The sequence below is a fragment of the Plecotus auritus genome, assembly GCF_963455305.1.
Source record: "Plecotus auritus genome assembly, chromosome: 5".
In the NCBI taxonomy this organism is placed as follows: Eukaryota; Metazoa; Chordata; class Mammalia; order Chiroptera; family Vespertilionidae; genus Plecotus; species Plecotus auritus.
Genome location: NC_137776.1, coordinates 46,924,385 through 46,942,072, shown reverse-complemented (window position 1 = coordinate 46,942,072; position 17,688 = coordinate 46,924,385). Strand labels below are relative to the sequence as shown.

Below are 17,688 nucleotides of genomic sequence, written 5' to 3'. Positions count from 1 at the left end.
CTTGGCCATGGGCGGTGGGTGCTCCCTAGTTCCTAGCACAACTCAATGTAGGCGGGAGGTGGGGAAGAGGAGGGCTGGTCAAAGACAGACCTAAAGTAGGAGTAGGCAGAGAACACCGGGAGCGGGCATTTGAGAAGGATGGTTGATTCTCAGAGTCGGATGCAGACACCATTGGGAGAGATTAGGAAGTTGTTTTGCCATCCTCTAGAGTAGATGAGTCCCTCATAATTTTAGTTGAATGACAGAAACTAGTAACGTACTAAATGTAAGAGCATGGGCTCCAGGGTTGCCCCAATCTGGTCCAAGTCCTTTCCTTGTCAGGAGAGCACAGTTCCTGTTTCCCTAGAGTGATGCATTGGCAGCAAGGGCATGGATGCAAGGTGAAGTTAGGAAAAGGGAAATCAGTGAGTAACAGTTTGTCGGTGCTTCTCCACCATAATGCAGGAAGACGGTGCTCTGCTCTCCAGGACCGTAGAGTCCTAACCAGAAATGCCTTAGAGCAAATGCACATGGGATAACTGGCTACCCTGCCTGAGGGCTGTGCTCCCTGAGAACAGCCCACGCCCTCTGCCCTTCACCTGCCTTCTGATCTGCAGCCCAGTTTCCCGAGTGGACTTGTGTTAGCGCATCCTGTATACACAGCCAGCACAGTTTTCAAACAAAGCCTTTCTCCTGCTGCCTTGTTTTTCAGATTGGCGTCTTTAATCACATTCACAGAGGTCCATGAATTCTTTAGAATAACTTTAAATTTAGTGTTTTCATTTTCAACATAAATAAAAATTTTAACATAAGCATTACCTGGATTGACACCTTTTTTACAGAGTAACACCATGTAATAGCAATGCCCAGTCTGGATTTGCCTTTATGGCTGTTTTTAAAGTCTCATAACGTAAGTGTGAATTTAATGTTACCCAAACTGGGATATAGTCAAGAGTCTACAAGTTTTCATTTTTGAGAAAGAGTAGCTATTATAAAGAATCTAGCAGGCTGGTTTATACATCCGTCTCTGGAGTTTGGCTATGATGATTACCTTTCCAGCTTAATCACTCAGAGTGAAGAGGCCCAGAAGTTACTGACTGTAAAGGTGAGGATCAGATCTGTCGTATTTGTACCAATATGTTGCCAATCAGTAAAGCAGCCAGACGGCCTCCCGAAAAGCTCTGCTCTCTTTAGTGGGACAGATGGATTGGGATTGGTTAATCAGAGAAACCAATCTTAGATTTGAAATAAAAGACTTTTGGTCCTAAATCCCTTCATCGCTGCTCTGAAATTTAGGCAATAAAATATAGGCACTACTACTACTGCTACTACTACCATCACTGCCCTGCAGGGCTGTTGTGCTAATAATTTCTGGCTTTCCGTCATGCTGGGTCTGTGTAGCCCCACTCCTGACACAGTATTCTAGAGGCTTACAATTTGATGAGATGAGAACAGAGAGGCATGGGAAAGAACAGTGTTTGGGAAAGTCACCCCTGAAGTCTGGAGACTAGCTCTGGTGGGACTAGCAAAGTTTCTCTAGGCAAATAGTGCATTTGGGAGTTGCAGTAAACACTTGGGATGCAAGTTACAAAGTAACGGAGGGGACTCATGGGCTCTTATAACCAGGAGTGCAGGGTGGGTCAGGCTTCAGGTGTGGAGGCAGCGGCTCTGCACCGCCCTCAGGACAATCTCTTTCAGCCCCTCTGTCCTGCCAAACACAGCATTTGCCCCTCCCTCAGGCTGGCTCTCCTCAGGGGCGTAGGAGGGCTGTCGGCAATGTGCAGGCTACATGCTTCTTCATCTGGGGCGCTGCTTATGCTCAGCTTTCCAAACAAGAATTCCAAGATTTATCCTGATTAGAGTCCTCCTTGACATATCTCTTCTCCAACATTCCCCATCCAATCTATCTGAAAATTGTTGGGTCTACCTTCAAAATATATCTAGCATCCAACCACCCCTCACCACTTCCGCTGTTACCACCCTATTGCCAGCCATTGGCAGGTCACCTGGATTATTGGAGTCAGTTCCTAACTGGTCTCCCTGCTTCTGCTCCTGTCCTCAGTACAGCAGCCTGAGTGATACTTTACAAATGGAAGTCAGACCATGTCACTGCTCAGAATCCTCCTATGGCTTCTGGTCTCACCAAGTGAAAGCCAACAACCTAGAAGGGCGTGATCTGGCTCCCCAGTAACCTTTCTGACCTCAGCCTGACACCGGCCCTCCCCCTCTCTCTCTCACTCCACTCCGGCCACACTGGCCTCTTGTTTCTATTAACATGCCAGGTGCGCTCAGCTAATGATTGGGGACTCTGTATCGGCTGTCCCCTCTGCCGGGGGTGCTCTTCTTCCAGAGAGCTACACTGCCCACTTTCAAGTCACTTTGTCAGTGACGCCTACCCAAGGCACCCACTGAAAACTGCCAAGCCACAGACCCCCTGCATTCAGGATCCCCGCCCTTAATTATTTTTCCCCACAGTACTGCGCACCTAGTATATTTATTGCTTTATTGACCATTTCCTCCCAGCTAGGATGGAAGGTATTCTTGTCTATTTGTTTTACTGATGTTTCCTCAGACCCCAGACTAGTATTTAGTTGATAGCAGGTGGTAAAAAAATGTTTGTGAAATGAACAAATGCATTGGACTGACCTGGACACCCAGTCTACTTCTGAAGTCTTGGGCGGGAAGGTGCCTAAATCCTTAAAGCTGGGAATAAGACCGTCCAAATTGGACTAAATTGGGTGTCTCCAGAACTTAGAGTTTAGATTATGCTCCAAGAAAGAAACTGGTAAGAATCGACAGATAATGAGGTTAACAGCACCTATAGTGTTTATTGAATATAATTATTCCTGGGTCCCATCACAAAACTACAAATCAAAATGTTGAGGGGCAGGGTAATCAATCTGCTTTTAAAAATATTTCTTTCTTTCTTGTTCTTTTTTATTTTTATCTTTTTAATCAGCAGCCCTAGGTGATTCTTCTAATCACTAAAACTGAGAATAGTTTGCAGAATGTGTAAATGCTTGGCAGGCTCAACACAGGTGTACTATGAAACACGACTATGCTACGGCAAAGAGAACTGAGATATAGTGAGTGGTATTAAGCCAACAGAAGAGAGAATGTATAAATAGAAGAGGAAAGATGTTCTTGCATTTAGCAAAAGGAAACACAAAGACCAATATGTGGTGTGTGGTGGGGGGGTGTTCCAGCACTAGCCAAAGGACGAAGACTAGACCCAGGGATGACAGATAACCTGGCCCCTCGCCAGGGTTGTGAGGTAATTAGTCAAGCTCTGCAATGTGAAATGGTCTACAAAACCACCGGTATTAGTTTGTTAGGGCTGCCGTAAAAAGCTAAACCAACCAGCTGGTTTAAACTACTTCTTGTCTCAAAGTGCTGGCAGGATTGATTCCTTCTGGGTGCGGGCTGTGAGGGGGAATTCATTCTGTGCCTCTCTTCTGGCTTCTGGGGGGTTGCTGGCAATCCTTGGGGTTCCTTGGCTTATAGATGCATCATGCCGATCTCTGCCTTCATCCTCACATGACGTCCTCCCTCTATGTGTGCACCTGTGTACACATTTTCCCTTTTTACAAGGACACCAGTCATATTGGATCAGAAGCCGCTCTACTCTTCATCTTAACAAATTACATCTGCAATGAATCTATTTCCAAATAAGGTCACATCCTGAGGTATTAGGAGTTAGGACTTCAACATGTGAATCGGGAGGGGACACAATTCAACCCATAACACCATCCCTTTCTCTGTTGTGATTATGAGATCACCAAACAACTTTCTGGTTACTAGGAGTTTTCCCAGGTGCCCAGGATTGAGCAGTGAGGGTCCTGGAGAACATATGCACGAGTCTTTTGGTCACTGGAGATGAATGTCCCCATTTTGAGTGGTCATTCTTTTCACTGCAGAGTCTTCAGTGAGTCTGGCTAGCATGAGTCAGTTCCTGAGAGCCTGGCCACTGTAGTTGCACTGACAATGTGAGTTTTGGGGACTACACAGCTGTCAAACCCAATCTATCAAAAAATGATGGATGGCATTACAAAGGGGATAGAGATACCTGAGTCACAGGCAGGGGATTCCCAGATATTCGGCCACAGACAGTCCATCCTTTCACTGGTCCATCTTCCCTGAACAACGGGCATTTTGAAAAGTGGTAAACTTGTGAGAGCTCATCCTAGGACCAGAGTAAATAAAGCTGTCAACCCAGGAAAATGCCCACCTGCCTTTACTAAGCTCTCTGACAAGACGGCCAAGTACCTTTTGTATCTGGGAGCCTCCGCCGAGGAGAAGAAAGGTCTTGATTTCAACTTCAATATTCTTGCTTGTCATTATCCTTTTCTGGCTTCATCCACTGTCTTTCAGGTCTCATGTCCCTAAAAAGAATACAGGGCTAAGACTTAGTGGAAGATCTCAGAAGGCCCAGACATTGTCATAAACTAGGAAAAATGTTCTCTTCGATTAGCTTAGACATTTTATCAGTTAACCTCCTTGTCTATCCATAGAAAAGGACATAATCAAATGGCCTTAAAATGGCTCAGTTATGGTTGGTTACATATGTAACATGAACTCTCTGGGCCATTAACACTAATTCTAAGATGGAGAGTTTTAGATCTAGGCTAGGTTTTTATTTAAAACTCAAATCACAACAGCCAAAACTTGAGTACAATGAGATTTCCAAACCCTACTCGTTGACCCAGAATTTAATCCAATGAAATTTTAATACAGGTAGAAGCCCTCTTACCAGAACACTGCTTAACCAACTCACTGGCTTAACCTTCACTCTCTATCCCTCTCAAACCCCCACTGACGCCAGGTGTACTGAATGCTAGGAGGCTACTGTTTAACACAGTATTTTTCAAACTGTCAGTCTTCATTATCAACTTACTAGGTTGAAATAAACTCACTGGGTCATGACTAGCATTTTTAAAATGAAACAGAACAGAATGGTTGAATAGTATGCTTAGAATCACTTATTTCTTCTAAAATGTGTTTACTGCCTCATAAAACAATGAAATGTAAGTGGGGAAAAACCCCAAACAAATAAAAAGAGACATGAAAAATGATATAAAAATGCCCTAACTGGTTTGGCTCAGTGGATAGAGCATCAGCCTTCGGACTGAAAGGTCCCAGGTTCGATTCCGGTCAAGGGCATGTACCTTGGTTGGGGGCACATCCCCAGTAGGAGGTGTGCAGGAGGCAGCTGATCGATGTTTCTAACTCTATCCTTCTCCCTTCCTCTCTGTAAAAAAATCAATAAAATATATTTTTTAAAAAAATGATATAAAAATGAAGTTGAATGCTTTAAAAAGACTCTATAAAGGCAGGTCACTTAAAAATAATAAAAACTGATGTTAAATTAGTTTTGAGCTAGAAAAGTGTAAGAGATGAGGAAGACATTGTAAAGCCTAAAAGAACTCCACATGGATACTGTGTTATGTGTCCTTAGCTCTTTCCTCACGGTAGAGAAACAAAGGCCAGAAGTCCTAAACCTAATCTATCAAGAGTGGGGTTAACGCAAGGAAAAAAATGAATAATTTCAATCAGATCACCCACACAGTGAGCCCAACACCTAAAGACTGGGGAGTAAATGTACAATTATGTACTTTAAGTAAAAATAAAAAGTTTAAAGTTCAATATGTTTTGTAATTTCAATGACACCTGGTAAAAGGACATATATTTTTAAATTTGGGCCAGTGTATAAAATATGATGAAATAGGATTTGAATGTTATAAACTCATTGCACCTATCAATGAAGATAGAAATCACAAAGCAACTACCTTGGCCAGTGTGTTCAGTGGTTAGAGAATCACCCCTCATGCTGAAGGGTCTCCTGTTAGATTCCTGGTCAAGGGCATGCAGATTTGATCCCCAGCCTGGTCCCCTGGTCCCCTGGTCCGGGCACATGCAAGAGGCAACCAATCCATGTGTCTCTCTCACATCAATGCCCCCCCCCCCCCGCTCCTACCTTCCTCTTTCTCTAAAAAATCAATGAAAAAAAATATCCTTGGGTGAGGGTTAACAACAAAATGAAATCACAAAGCAACCCCTTAACGTGTCAAAGAATGACATGATTAGGGCAAAGGACAGGGAAAAAAAAAAGTTCCACACCAGGAAGGACTACTAACTTACAAGCTAAAGATTCATGACCAGCCCAGAGAACTAATTTTCTGCACATCTTTTCCTGCCTCCTTGGCACTGTCCTCTTGCCCCACTAGAACTGGCTACTCCTTCGTGTCCCACTGGCCGCTGTAAGTCTGTCTACTGAGGGGCCTACCAGAGCCCCTGAAATGATTCTCTGTACGTCACTGTTTATATATGCATGTCCATCAGTTAGACCCAAAGCTCCTGGAAGATAAGGACCAGGTCTTGCCTGGCATTCCTAGCATCAGCTGGGGCCTGGCCCTTGGTAGGTGCTTACTAAAATATTAGTTAAATGAATGACTGTGCAAAGATAAAGTATTGTCCCAATTTTCAATAAAATGGAACGTAACTGAAGTAATTTGGAAAACATTTTAAAGTGAAAGGTGGTAGGCACTGGTGTGGCACAGAACGATCAAAGTGCACTGGGCTGTCAGAGCTTGGTTGAAATAACCATCAAGACCATTCCCCTCACTTTGCCTTCACTGCGGCTTGACTATGAAGCCTTCTATGATTCTGTTTCCCTGCCTGGGATCTTGAAACTACAAAAGTAGTCCCGTAAGTAGGCAAGACAAAAGGAAATGTCTTTCCACTTCAAACTGATGAGATGATTTTCTAGCACCAGTCCGAAAAGATTGGCTGGTCTGGGAAAAATAAACAGCAAAACTACTGCTTTGTTCTCAGGATCCCCCTCTACCTCTAACTCCCCAATACGAGCATTTTTATCAGCTAAATTATAGACATCGTATTTTTTCCTGCGTTACGGAGTAATGCATACTAACTGTGAAAAAGTTGGAGAGAACGAATAATTATAAAGCAGCAGCGGGGAATCCACTCATTACCCTACTACACCAGGGCATCAGCTCTAACACCTGGCATCTGGCATGTTCACATGGAACCTGGGCCTGGGAGCAGAGAACGACAGACAAGAGGGAGAAGAGATGCAATAAACATCACTAGTTAAGGATAAAATTCCCAGGAGGTGGTCATGAGCAGGACAGGGCCCTATTTGAGATTCTCAGAGTTTGGGGTCATATTGGAAGCCGGGGCTCCCCTGGGGACCTCCAGCCCTTTGGGGCTGGGACAAGTTGCTTGGCCTTCAGGGAACCCTAACCGTTCTCCCCACCACTTGCTAGGGGTTTGGGGAGGGTGGTTGCTGGAACGAAGGCCCTCATCCTTCCGGGACGCTCACTCCTGCTCACATCCCTCCCACAGTCATACACCTTCCGCCTGGAAGGGACTGCCGCCCGGTCCTCTGCCGGTTTCCCACGCGGGGCACCCAGCAACGGCCTCAGTTCCAGAACCAGAGCCCTTGGCGGGGTTGGCTGTGGGCTGGGGCACGAGAGGCTCTGCAGCCCTGACGCCCAGCTCGCGCCTCGGACCCGAGCCCCAGAAGCCAGGCGCCCCCGCGGCCGGCCGGGCGGCGGGAGCAGGGTCCGCGCGGGGAACAGGCGGCCACGCTCCCTTCGACGTTAGGCTCCCGCCTCCTCCCAGGACTTGGCGGGCCCGGTCCCTTCGGGCGGCGCGCCAGCTGGGCCACGACCCACGGCTCCCCGCAGCCTCGGCCCCGCAATCTCCGCGGGCTTCTCCGCCCCGCTCCTCCCCGCCCTTCTCCGTCCCACCCTCCGCCCCCTCCCTCTCCTCCGCCCCCTTCCTGTCTCCCATCCCCCACTCTGCCCGCCTAACCTCTTCCCGCCCTTCTTCCTCCCTCTCCCTGCTTCCCCTCCCCTCTCCTCTCTGCACCGTTCCGGGTCCCTATCGCCTCCCTCCTCCCTCCCCGCCTCCCTCCGGCTCGGGTGCGCTCGCAGGGCAGAGGGCGGCGGGCCGAGGTGGAGACCCCGCCCCTCCAGGGGCAGCTGGAGGCTGAGAACTTCAGGCCCCGCCGCCTGGGTCCCGGCGCTCCCGGCCCCAGCTCTGCAAACGCCGAGCCAATGACAGCCAAGCGGGTTAAGGGCGCGCACGTGGGTTTCCCAGGAGGATCTTAAGGCCAATGAAGCTTTTCGCACAAACGGCCCCTTCCTTTGGACAGGGGAAATAAGAGGCACGATTGCAACTCCACAGAGAAAGCATCTGGACGCAGTTGGGGCCCTGAGGCGCGGTGGGAAGTGGGAAAGAGTTTAGGTCAAGCAGCAGAAGTCCCCGGGCGGAGCCAGCTCGCTGGAGCCCGGGGCCTCTTCAAGGGGCTCCGCGCCTCTCCTGTGCGCTCAAGGCCCTCGGGCTGCTAGAACCCTCTTAGCGCCTTCCCCGGCGTCCTCGGGCTTCGGGAGAGAACAGCAGAGCCAGTATTCTAGGTTAGGGGCGGGGATTGCAGCCCTGAGCCTGAAGAACTTAGAGCCAACGTGATGAGTGGACCGAAAAGCAAAACGATGTGCTCAAGGGAAAAACCGGTATAGGACGGCGATGGGATCCAGAGTAAAAAGATTCGCTTAAATGGCACAGCCTCTGGCTAGATGTAGGGCTTCAATAAGCCACTGGAGCTTTCTGAGACCATTTCTTCATCTATCACATGGAACCGTGATCCCTGCCCTCGGGTTGTGGTGAGGAGAAACTGAGGACGCATGTGGTACTGTCACTCTTCTGTCTTCGCAGATTCATGGCCCCGTCCATCTCAGGAGAAAAACAGAATAGCTTAACCCTGACTTCCAAGGAGACCACAGTGAAAGTCCTATTTCCCAACACTGTGTGAGCAATGGCTTCAAGGAGACCCCAAGGGCCTCTGTGACTATTACAAAATTCTTGCACAATTGTCTTAACCAGGGTAGTGGTATTTCACCATCATTAAAAAATGGCTTGTTATGTAGTGCATCTGAGAGGAGGGAATGTTATGAATTAAAGATTATATCAAAATAGTGAAAAGATGGATGAAGATTATGAAGCATTCAGTTAAACCAAGTAAAACAGTTTGTTGTGTTACTACAGAGTTCCTCAGAGCCTTCGGTATGTGTATGGTGACTCAAAGAGCCTCCCGGGAGGCAGCATTTCAGGACTGACGGATCTGTCAAGAAACACACTTGAACACCACGCCTGTCCTTTACTCACACCCTCACAGGCAGGTTGTCCTAACCTCATACTTGAATTTCTAAGCTTTCGGACTTGAGACAAGTCGTGGGCATTTCACCTTCCTCATCTGTAGCCAAATGCTTGCAAAGAATTAAACCTCTCAGATTCTTACGCTAACTTATTGCATGCCTCTGTGCCAGACATAGCACAGGCCTACGGGTACATAAGCGTATAGAACAAGCAATACTCCAGGTCTCAGGAGAAGACACGCACAAATACTGATAATGACACTGAGATGGGCTTCTCGCTTTGAGCAGCTGTCAGTTGGCTTAGAGCAGGGTCTGGTCTCAAACTCAGATGCCCACCAGGGAAGAGACGGGGAAGCATAAGGAAGATGGGGAGCCACCATGGAGCATGTCACTGAAGTCCAGGCCAGGTTACTACTCATCTTTCAAGAGAAGCCAGATGTCTGAATTTTTTAAAAATATATTGTTATTGATTTTTTTACAGAGGAAGAGAGAGGGATAGAGAGTTAGAAACATCGATGAGAGAGAAACATCGATCAGCTGCCTCCTGCCCATCTCCTATTGGGGATGTGCCCACAACCAAGGTACATGCCCTTGACCAGAATCAAACCTGGGACCTTTCAGTCCGCAGGCCAATGCTCTATCCACTGAGCCAAACCGGTTAGGGCTGAATTTTTATGTGAAATCACCTGATTTCTAAATGTCAGCAATTCACACTTTTACTAAGAAGAACACGTGCAGGACCTCAAAACTCTTTCTGTGGGCCTGCAACTAACTACCCATGTCACCAAAAACTACTCAGAAGTATGATAATGGAAGAAGGTTGAGAAACACTGCTTTATAGTTACAAAAGTGTAAGTGCCAGGTAAATATTATTTAATCTTCCTAAGTATCCAGAAATATTTATTATGGGCACACTATGTGCAGGCCTTATTGTTTTGACTGTAATAACCTATGTGAATAAGTCATCAGGCTACTGTACTTCAGTTTATCTATCAAAAAACAAAAACAAAAAACTTGGCTCTGCCTGAGTAGCAAAAAAACAAAACAAAACAAAACAAAACAAACAAAACACCTCTAAATTTTCCCAAGCAAAGCAAATGAGGGGAACTGACATAACTATGGAATTCAAAATATTATTTTATGATCCCATCCCTTTAGGTTCTCAGAATACTTGAGTTTGGGGAGGAATCCCAGTGTACACACATACTATATTTGTGCAATTGCCAATTGTGTTTTAAAACTGCTGCCCAATACAGTTTGCATTCATTTTGCCAGACATGTCACCCAACTATAGTTTTTTTTGTTTGCTATTTTAAGCGATGGAGTTTTGATAAAGATGCTCTAGGGTCACTGAAGAGGGGCCCAAATACCATCCAGTCAGTTTGGCTAAGATTACTTCAAGGAGAAATAAACAGGCAGATGATTAATTTGGACAAGAGCAAAAATTAATTTATTTTAATTTTCAAATTGTTGGGAGGGGTGCTAGATTGGTGAGGAACAACAACAACAAAAAAAGTAAGGAAAGGAGGGAGAGTGAGAACTAACAGCCCCTACTATGTGCAGACTGTGAGGAAGTGTTATCGGTTTCACAGACACAGAGAGTAAAATAGGCATGAGATTTACCCCACCCCTATCTCCCAGCAGATAACCAAGCTCTCTGTCCACTTCAGGGACAAAGTGCATGCAAAGTCAGCTTTTTGCCTTTACCTTGCCTTCATTGCAAAAATAGAGCCTTCCTACCCCAAGCCACATCTCCCATTCGTGGTCCAGCTCCGCCTCACCTCTCTATAGAAAGAGCTCCTATTAAAGTCACCAACACCTTTTCTTTGGCCAAACCCTCACTGATTAATTTTCAGTATTTTTCTGAAGCATTTGACACTGCCTCCCCATGCTTCCTTTTCTGAAACTATCCTGTCTTCAGTTTTGTGTGTTTCTCCTATTTCTCTGGCTACCCTTTCTCCGGCTTCTCCATGGGCTCCTCACTCTCCTTCCTTGTGTTATTAAAAGTTAACTCTTTCCTTCTGCTCTTCCTGGATGAGTTATCCATGCCCACGGTTTCTATAATCACATGAACACTAGGACCCAGATCTATTTCTCAAGCCCATCCCTCTGTCCTGAATTCTAGGTCAGTGTGTCCACAATATGTCCTAAGACAAGACATATCTCCAGAAGGGATCCTGCAGATTCCTCACACTCAACCTGTCAATAACTGAGTGCATCACCTTTACCCCAAATCCTGCTTGTCCTCGCCTATTCCTGCCCTTGGTTATGATGGTTGTTACCTACGCAAGAAACCCAGGGGTCATCATCATAAGCTCCTTTTCTTCCTCCAACCCTCCCCCCCGACACACACACACAGCGGGTCAGCCATCAAGTTGGATCTCAGTAGTTTATCTCCTCTTCACTTCACATAGCTTTGGTTTAGTTCGTCTCTCATCTGGACCGGGCATGCAGTAGTAGCATCACTTACCATCCTAACATTGCTTACTCCGCCTCCAGTCTTCTGACGGCTACAACAGTATCACCAGGATGACTGGAGACACAGCACCATTCACATCACTCTCTGCTTAAAATCCTGTAGGGCCTCCCGCCATCATTAGGATCAAGTTGAAACTACTTCTTTGCCTTGCAAGCAAGGTCCTCTCCAGCCTTACTTCTCACTGCCTCGCTCTCTGCATGTTATGCCCCCGCAAGAACTATGACTGTGTACTCATGTGGTGGCATCTAAATGTTTGCAGCTCAGCATCTTTGTCAGCATTAAGCCTTATCTAGAAAGACTCCTATCTTCCTCACTCTCAGGGACCCCTCCTGGTATAGTGAGCAGCCTACCACAGTATCCGTGAGATGGCTTTGCAGGTCCCACTGCCTGCCTCCACCCTGCAAACTCTTTTTTTTTTTTTTAATAATATATATATATATATATATATATATATATATATATATTATAGATTTCATAGAGGAAAGAGAGGAAGAGAGAGATAGAAACATCAATGATGAGAGAGAATCATTGATAGGCTGCCTCCTGCATGCCCCTCCTTTTTTAAAAAAATACATTTTATTGATTTTTTACAGAGAGGAATGGAGAGAGATAGAGAGTTAGAAACATCGATGAGAGAGAAACATCGATCAGCTGCCTCCTGCACACCTCCTACTGGGGATGTGCCCGCAACCAAGGTACATGCCCTTGATTGGAATCGAACCTGGGACCTTTCAGTCCGCAGGCCGACGCTCTATCCACTGAGCCAAACCAGTTAGGGCACCCTGCAGACTCTTGATCATTTAACAGCCTCCCCATCACTGTGGCCAGCCACCTTGCCTTTCATCCTCTTGGGCCCCGGGGAACCCTGATGTTTGTCAATAGTAAACAACGTGTGTCGTGTGTCGTGTGTCGGTGTCAGAAGGGCTTGCAGCCAGTGTCATCTTATTTTGGAGAAAACTGCCTTTGTGAGGAGAGCCTGGTTTCTCTGACAGGCCCTGTCCTTCCTGCTTCTGTTCCCAGCCAGGCTGCAGTGGGTTTTTCCGCATGGAGAGGGCAGACCCCACCTAGCCATCTGCTGAGATCGACTGACCTCACCACCCTCAGAGCCCTGTGGCTCCACGGATGTTGTTGGGGAGGATGAAGCTAGCTTGAGCTTTTATGTTTCTCAAACGTGAGCTTATTAAAAGAAAAACATTAGCCCTGCCAGAGTGGCTCAGTTGACTGAGCGTTGTCTGTGCACCAAAAGTTGCCGGTTCAATTCCCAGTCAGAGAACATGCCTGGGTTTCAGGTTTGATCCCCAATTGGGGAGCATGTGGAAGGCAACTGATCGATGTTTCTCTCTCTCTCTCTCTCTCTCTCTCTCTCTCTTCCCCCCCCCCCCCCCACATACTTCTTTCTAAGCACATCCTCTGATAAGGGTTAAAAAATAAAAATAAAATATTAAAGAAATGATGACACATACGGTTTGTGGATAAGGCAAAATCATGAAGGCTGTTCACAAATGTCTGTAGTTGGGAAACATCTGTGCAGTGAATAATATAGGCCTGCATCAAGGAGTGCTGAGGGGCTGAGGAGGGCGGGGTCTGGGATGCGTGAGAGAAAGGGGAAGAGGACCCTGGAGGACTGAACTGAGCCAGGTGGGCCTTCCCTCCCATCACCACACCCCCACACTCTTCCTGGAACGTAGCTTTGGCTGCACTGTAACGTAATAGTAAGAACATTCTAACATTCTGGACAAGAAGACTCACTGGCATTTTCGGTGGGAGGGAAGGACTTTCATGACACTGTGTCCTGCAGTGAAGACAGGGCAGGCATTGCTTTGGATGCTTGAGCCCGTGCGCACGGAGGAGAGGGGCACAGCTGTCACTCTGCAGCAATACATTGCCCATTTAATTACCTAGTGATGTCCTGCAAACTGCGAGTTACTTGATATTTTCTGCAAGAAAACATCCCCAAATTGTCAGCAGTCTCCCCTGCGTCCTAATTATTGTGTCACTAACTGTGTTGGTTCCACTTTTTTTTTTCCTACAAAATGGGTGCCCTGGCATGGGCTGATCATAGTTACCACTTTTTAATGGCCAAGTCTGATGGGTTTACAGAGAGTTTCCCCAGCGCTGCCGGCCATCTGCACCTCATGTCAGTGCCAGACAAATGTGAGCTGAGGAATCTTGTCCCAGCTATTGGTCAACTCCTCAGAGAAGAAAATGTCAGGAGTGCATGACAGTGGTCAAACTAGTTACGAATTTGAATTTAGCTGTTCTCCTTCTAAGGATTTTAACTATATGATGTTAACCATCTATTCTCTTTAAATTTCATATTAACAAGACTAGATAGTTTAATTTTTCTCCCATAATTCTTGCTCTACCAACCATGGGTAGGTTAACACCAAAGGAACCTGAGATTCAGTCTACAACAATAATTACATAAACAATAATAGCTAACAGTTAACAAATACTCCTGTATGCTAAGCCCTGTTCTGAGTGCTTTGTGTGTATTGACTCATTAAATCCAACAAAAACTCTGTGAGACAGTTAGTGTTATTATTCCCATTTTACAGATGAGACATTGAGGCACTTTATTAAGGTTACATAGCCAGGCAGTCTGCCTTGAATCAACACCCTTAAGACCAATTGCCCCCTCCAACAGAAGCAGCAGCATTTCATGATCATCAAAAACTATTTATTGAATACGTACGGCAGGCATGCGAACTGCTTCACAGTCATCCTCACACAAACCCCATGAGGAAGTGTGATTAGGCCCATTTTACGGAAGAGAACACTGAGTCACATGACTGGTAAGTGCCAGGGCAGGGACGACGGATCTGTCAGACTCTGCCACTGTGGAAGGTGCCTGTAAGGAAAGGATCCTGATCCTGGCAGAGCAGCAGGCCCTAACTAAAGTCGTCAGCAGGGAAATTTAAAGTGCCCTGGAAGGCCCACTGGGGAAATGGCAGATTCTAGGGCTGGGGCAGCTGGAGTTGAACATACAAGGTGATCTTGGGGCATTTCATGGTGACAGTAAAGGGGTGCCCCAACAAAGCAAAACACAAATAGGATGGACACGTCGAACGGAAATGGGAGCTCCCTGAAAGAGCTCCCAGTGTCCAAACTGGAACCATTAGAGCAACAAAACGAATAATCACGTGCGATTATAACTCAAAGGAAAAATAAAGAGCCACGAGTCCATATTGATATAAATAAATGTTTGAATACATAGTAAATAAGCAGAAGAACAAACGGTGCTTACGGAAGGGTTCCAGATTGTAAATGCAGAAGGGACGAGGTAAGCAGAAAATCATTCCAGCCCCACAGTAATAACTGCTGCAAGCGAGATCCACTGAGGAATGCGAAAATTAGTGAGTGGAACATTAAGGAGAAGCAGGATCTTACTGTTGCCTCAAAGCATTTACCCCAAAATATTAATTACACTGGTGGTTTTACATATACCCCCAAATTCTTTGATGCTCCTTCCTCCAGAGCATCAAACGAACGCAGTGACTTGCTGGTAACAAACAGAGCACGGAAAAAGAAAGTGAGTGCCTGGCCGGTGTGGCTCAGTGGTTGAGCGTCGACCTATGAACCAGGAGGTCACAGTTCAGTTCTGGTCGGGGCACACGCCCGGGTTGTGGGCTCGACCCCCAGTGGGAGTGTGTGTGGGAGGCGGCCTATCTGTGATTCTCTCTCATCATGGATGTTTCTGTATCTCTCTCCCTCTCCCTTCCTCTTTGAAATCAATAAAAATATTTTAAAAAAGAAGAAGAAAAGGAAGGTAGCAACTTTACAGTGGTGAAACCTGGCAGATACCACCTCAACCAAGTGATTAAGGTTAGCATCATTTGGAATGTCATGCTCATATGTGAACCCGCTGATACGATGCCATGAGAAAGGCACTTCCCCTCTGGAGTATTTTCCCCCAAACCCCAGTCTGGCCTTGAGAAAAATCAGGCCCAAACCCAACTTGAGGGGCATTCTGCAAAATACATGACCAGTGCTCTTCACAAGTATCAAGGTCAGGAAAGAAGGAAAGCCTAAGAAACTGGCACAGACCGGAGAAGACGATGGAGACATGACAAGTAAAGCCCACGTGGGGTCCTGGCCTGGATTCCAGAACAGAAAAAGGACATCGGTCGGGAAATCGGAAGAAAGTCCGAAGTTGAGTTAATAGCCCCATGTCAATGTTGGTTTCTCAGTCTGGATAACTGTACCATGGCATGATATTACCATTAGGGGCAGCTGGAGGAAGGGTCTGAGGGAACACTAGTGATGGCTTTGAAGAGGGGAGTGGTAAGAAGTTGAGGGGCTGGATAGGAGGCTATGGATAATATCTTCAAAGCGTAGACTGCTTTGTACCCAGTGCTTCTGTGTGCTCTCACCAAAACTCATCTCAGTTGGATGATTTCTCTCTACTAGTTTTTGAAAGCCTGGAAGGGGATTTGGAAAAATAGGTAGCCGGATTTGGGAGTGGCAGAGTGGGCATGGAGACAGCTCCAGTGGACAGAAAAACTGAGAGACTCAGAACACAACAATAATATGTCACTGTTGGCTCATTAACCGTAACAAGCATACCATGCTAGTCAGCAAGCTGAGTGGGAAGTATATGGAAACTCTCTGTGCTACTTTCTCAGTTTTTCTGTAAAATTAAAACTATTCTAAAAAATAAAGTCTACTTAAAATTTAAAATAAGCCATCGCCCCACTCAGGCTCCTGAAGTAAGCAGAGCACAGAGACGTACCGAAGGTTCGGCAGAGCTACCCCGGTTTGGCTCCAAGGGACTTGTGAGGGTGCCCAGTGGGACACATGGCAGAAGCAGGGCGATGATGGGAGGACCTGGGGGAGCGGGCACAATTAGCCACCAGACACCAGGGAAAGGAGGGAGGTGGGAGAGCAAACGAAGGAGGCCCAGCACGGCAGGCCATTTGCTTTACTTGGCTGCCTGCCCCGCCTCCATCCCGCTCATCTGCTCCTCTTCCTCCTGCGCCCCTTGTCCTCTAACAGACTAGATGGTGGATATCCTGTCTGTCCCGCGGATTCCTTCTCCACTCTTTTCCACCCTGCCCTGTGCCCCAGGGGACTTCCTGCCGTTGGCTTCCCTGGGACTGGCCAGTGGGAGGCATGCGCAGTGCTCCGAGAAGAGAGGAGAGTGGGGCTGGAATCCTTCAGCTCCTTGCCCACCTGTGTGCCTCACCTGGCCAGGTGCCTCTCGCAGAGGCCACAGGTCCCCTCACTGGGTTCTGGTGACTGCCCCTCCTCCTGGCCCGTCAGGCCCAGGCGTGGGTGGTGGTTCCACAGTGGGTAATTCTTGGGTGCTACGCCATTCCTTGTCGGCTTCCCTGAAGTCTGCCTAGGTCTTGGTAAACCCTCCATTATTCAACTCCTCTCCATGACCTACTGGAGTGCGTCATCTGTTTCCTGCTGGGACCACAACTGATAGAAAAAGTGACTCATTATGTTTATTGTCTATGGTTTATCTTTCCTTTCAGAACATAAACTCCGTGAGGGCAGAGATTTTGTATGCTTCCTTCACTGCCGTGGCACTCAATACATATGTGCTGAGTAGAGGAGTGAATGCTCATTTGATCAGGACTATCTCATATGGTGCATGTGGCTAGAGGCTGCTGGGCCGTCTAAGAGATTCCTGAGTGCCATCGAGCTACTGAAGCCCACTCTGCCCCAGTAAGAGCCACTCAATGGCCTCGGCTGCTTCCCTTGTCCTGGGGAATTGCAAGGCTGGGCTTTCTGGCGTATTCTCTCTTGCACACAAACTTGGCCATGTGTGCCTTGCGTTTATACATTTACATGTTCATCTCCCTGCACACTTTCTGTTTCTTGGATCATAGGGTTACAGTGTTCTCACCAGGCCCTTACAAACTTGCAGTTTACAAAAGAGCTCTGGCCCTGAGCCGGGGAGCCTCCAGCTGCTGACTGACCCTGCCTGCAAAATCAACTTGCAAGATACGCCAATGTCCTAATCCTCTTCCAAACAACGCTAAGTAGGTTTTATCCGGTGACCTGTAAAACCAAATTAGTAAAGGGACACTTCATTCCAGCTCGCTG

The 17,688-nt window shown here is 46.9% G+C and overlaps 1 protein-coding gene across 4 annotated transcripts in view; it reads right to left on the bottom strand.

The window, feature by feature from the left end:
• Positions 1–8,133, bottom strand: part of SP3 (Sp3 transcription factor) — a 90,779-nt gene extending 82,646 nt beyond the window's left edge. Inside the window, exons 1-4 of one of the 4 annotated variants that reach the window (XM_080668606.1) lie at positions 8,088–8,133; positions 6,909–7,031; positions 4,246–4,361; positions 4,046–4,162 (exon numbers count right to left, since the gene is read on the bottom strand). In XM_080668606.1, the coding sequence (XP_080524732.1) occupies positions 4,046–4,130 (85 nt within the window). In that variant the 5' untranslated portion in view covers positions 4,131–4,162; positions 4,246–4,361; positions 6,909–7,031; positions 8,088–8,133. Of the gene's footprint in view, positions 1–4,045; positions 4,163–4,245; positions 4,362–5,765; positions 5,878–6,908; positions 7,693–8,087 lie in introns of those variants that run through there. The other 3 variants (XM_080668604.1, XM_080668605.1, XM_080668603.1) reach the window with 3 other exon arrangements.
• Positions 8,134–17,688: the final 9,555 nt, after the last annotated feature.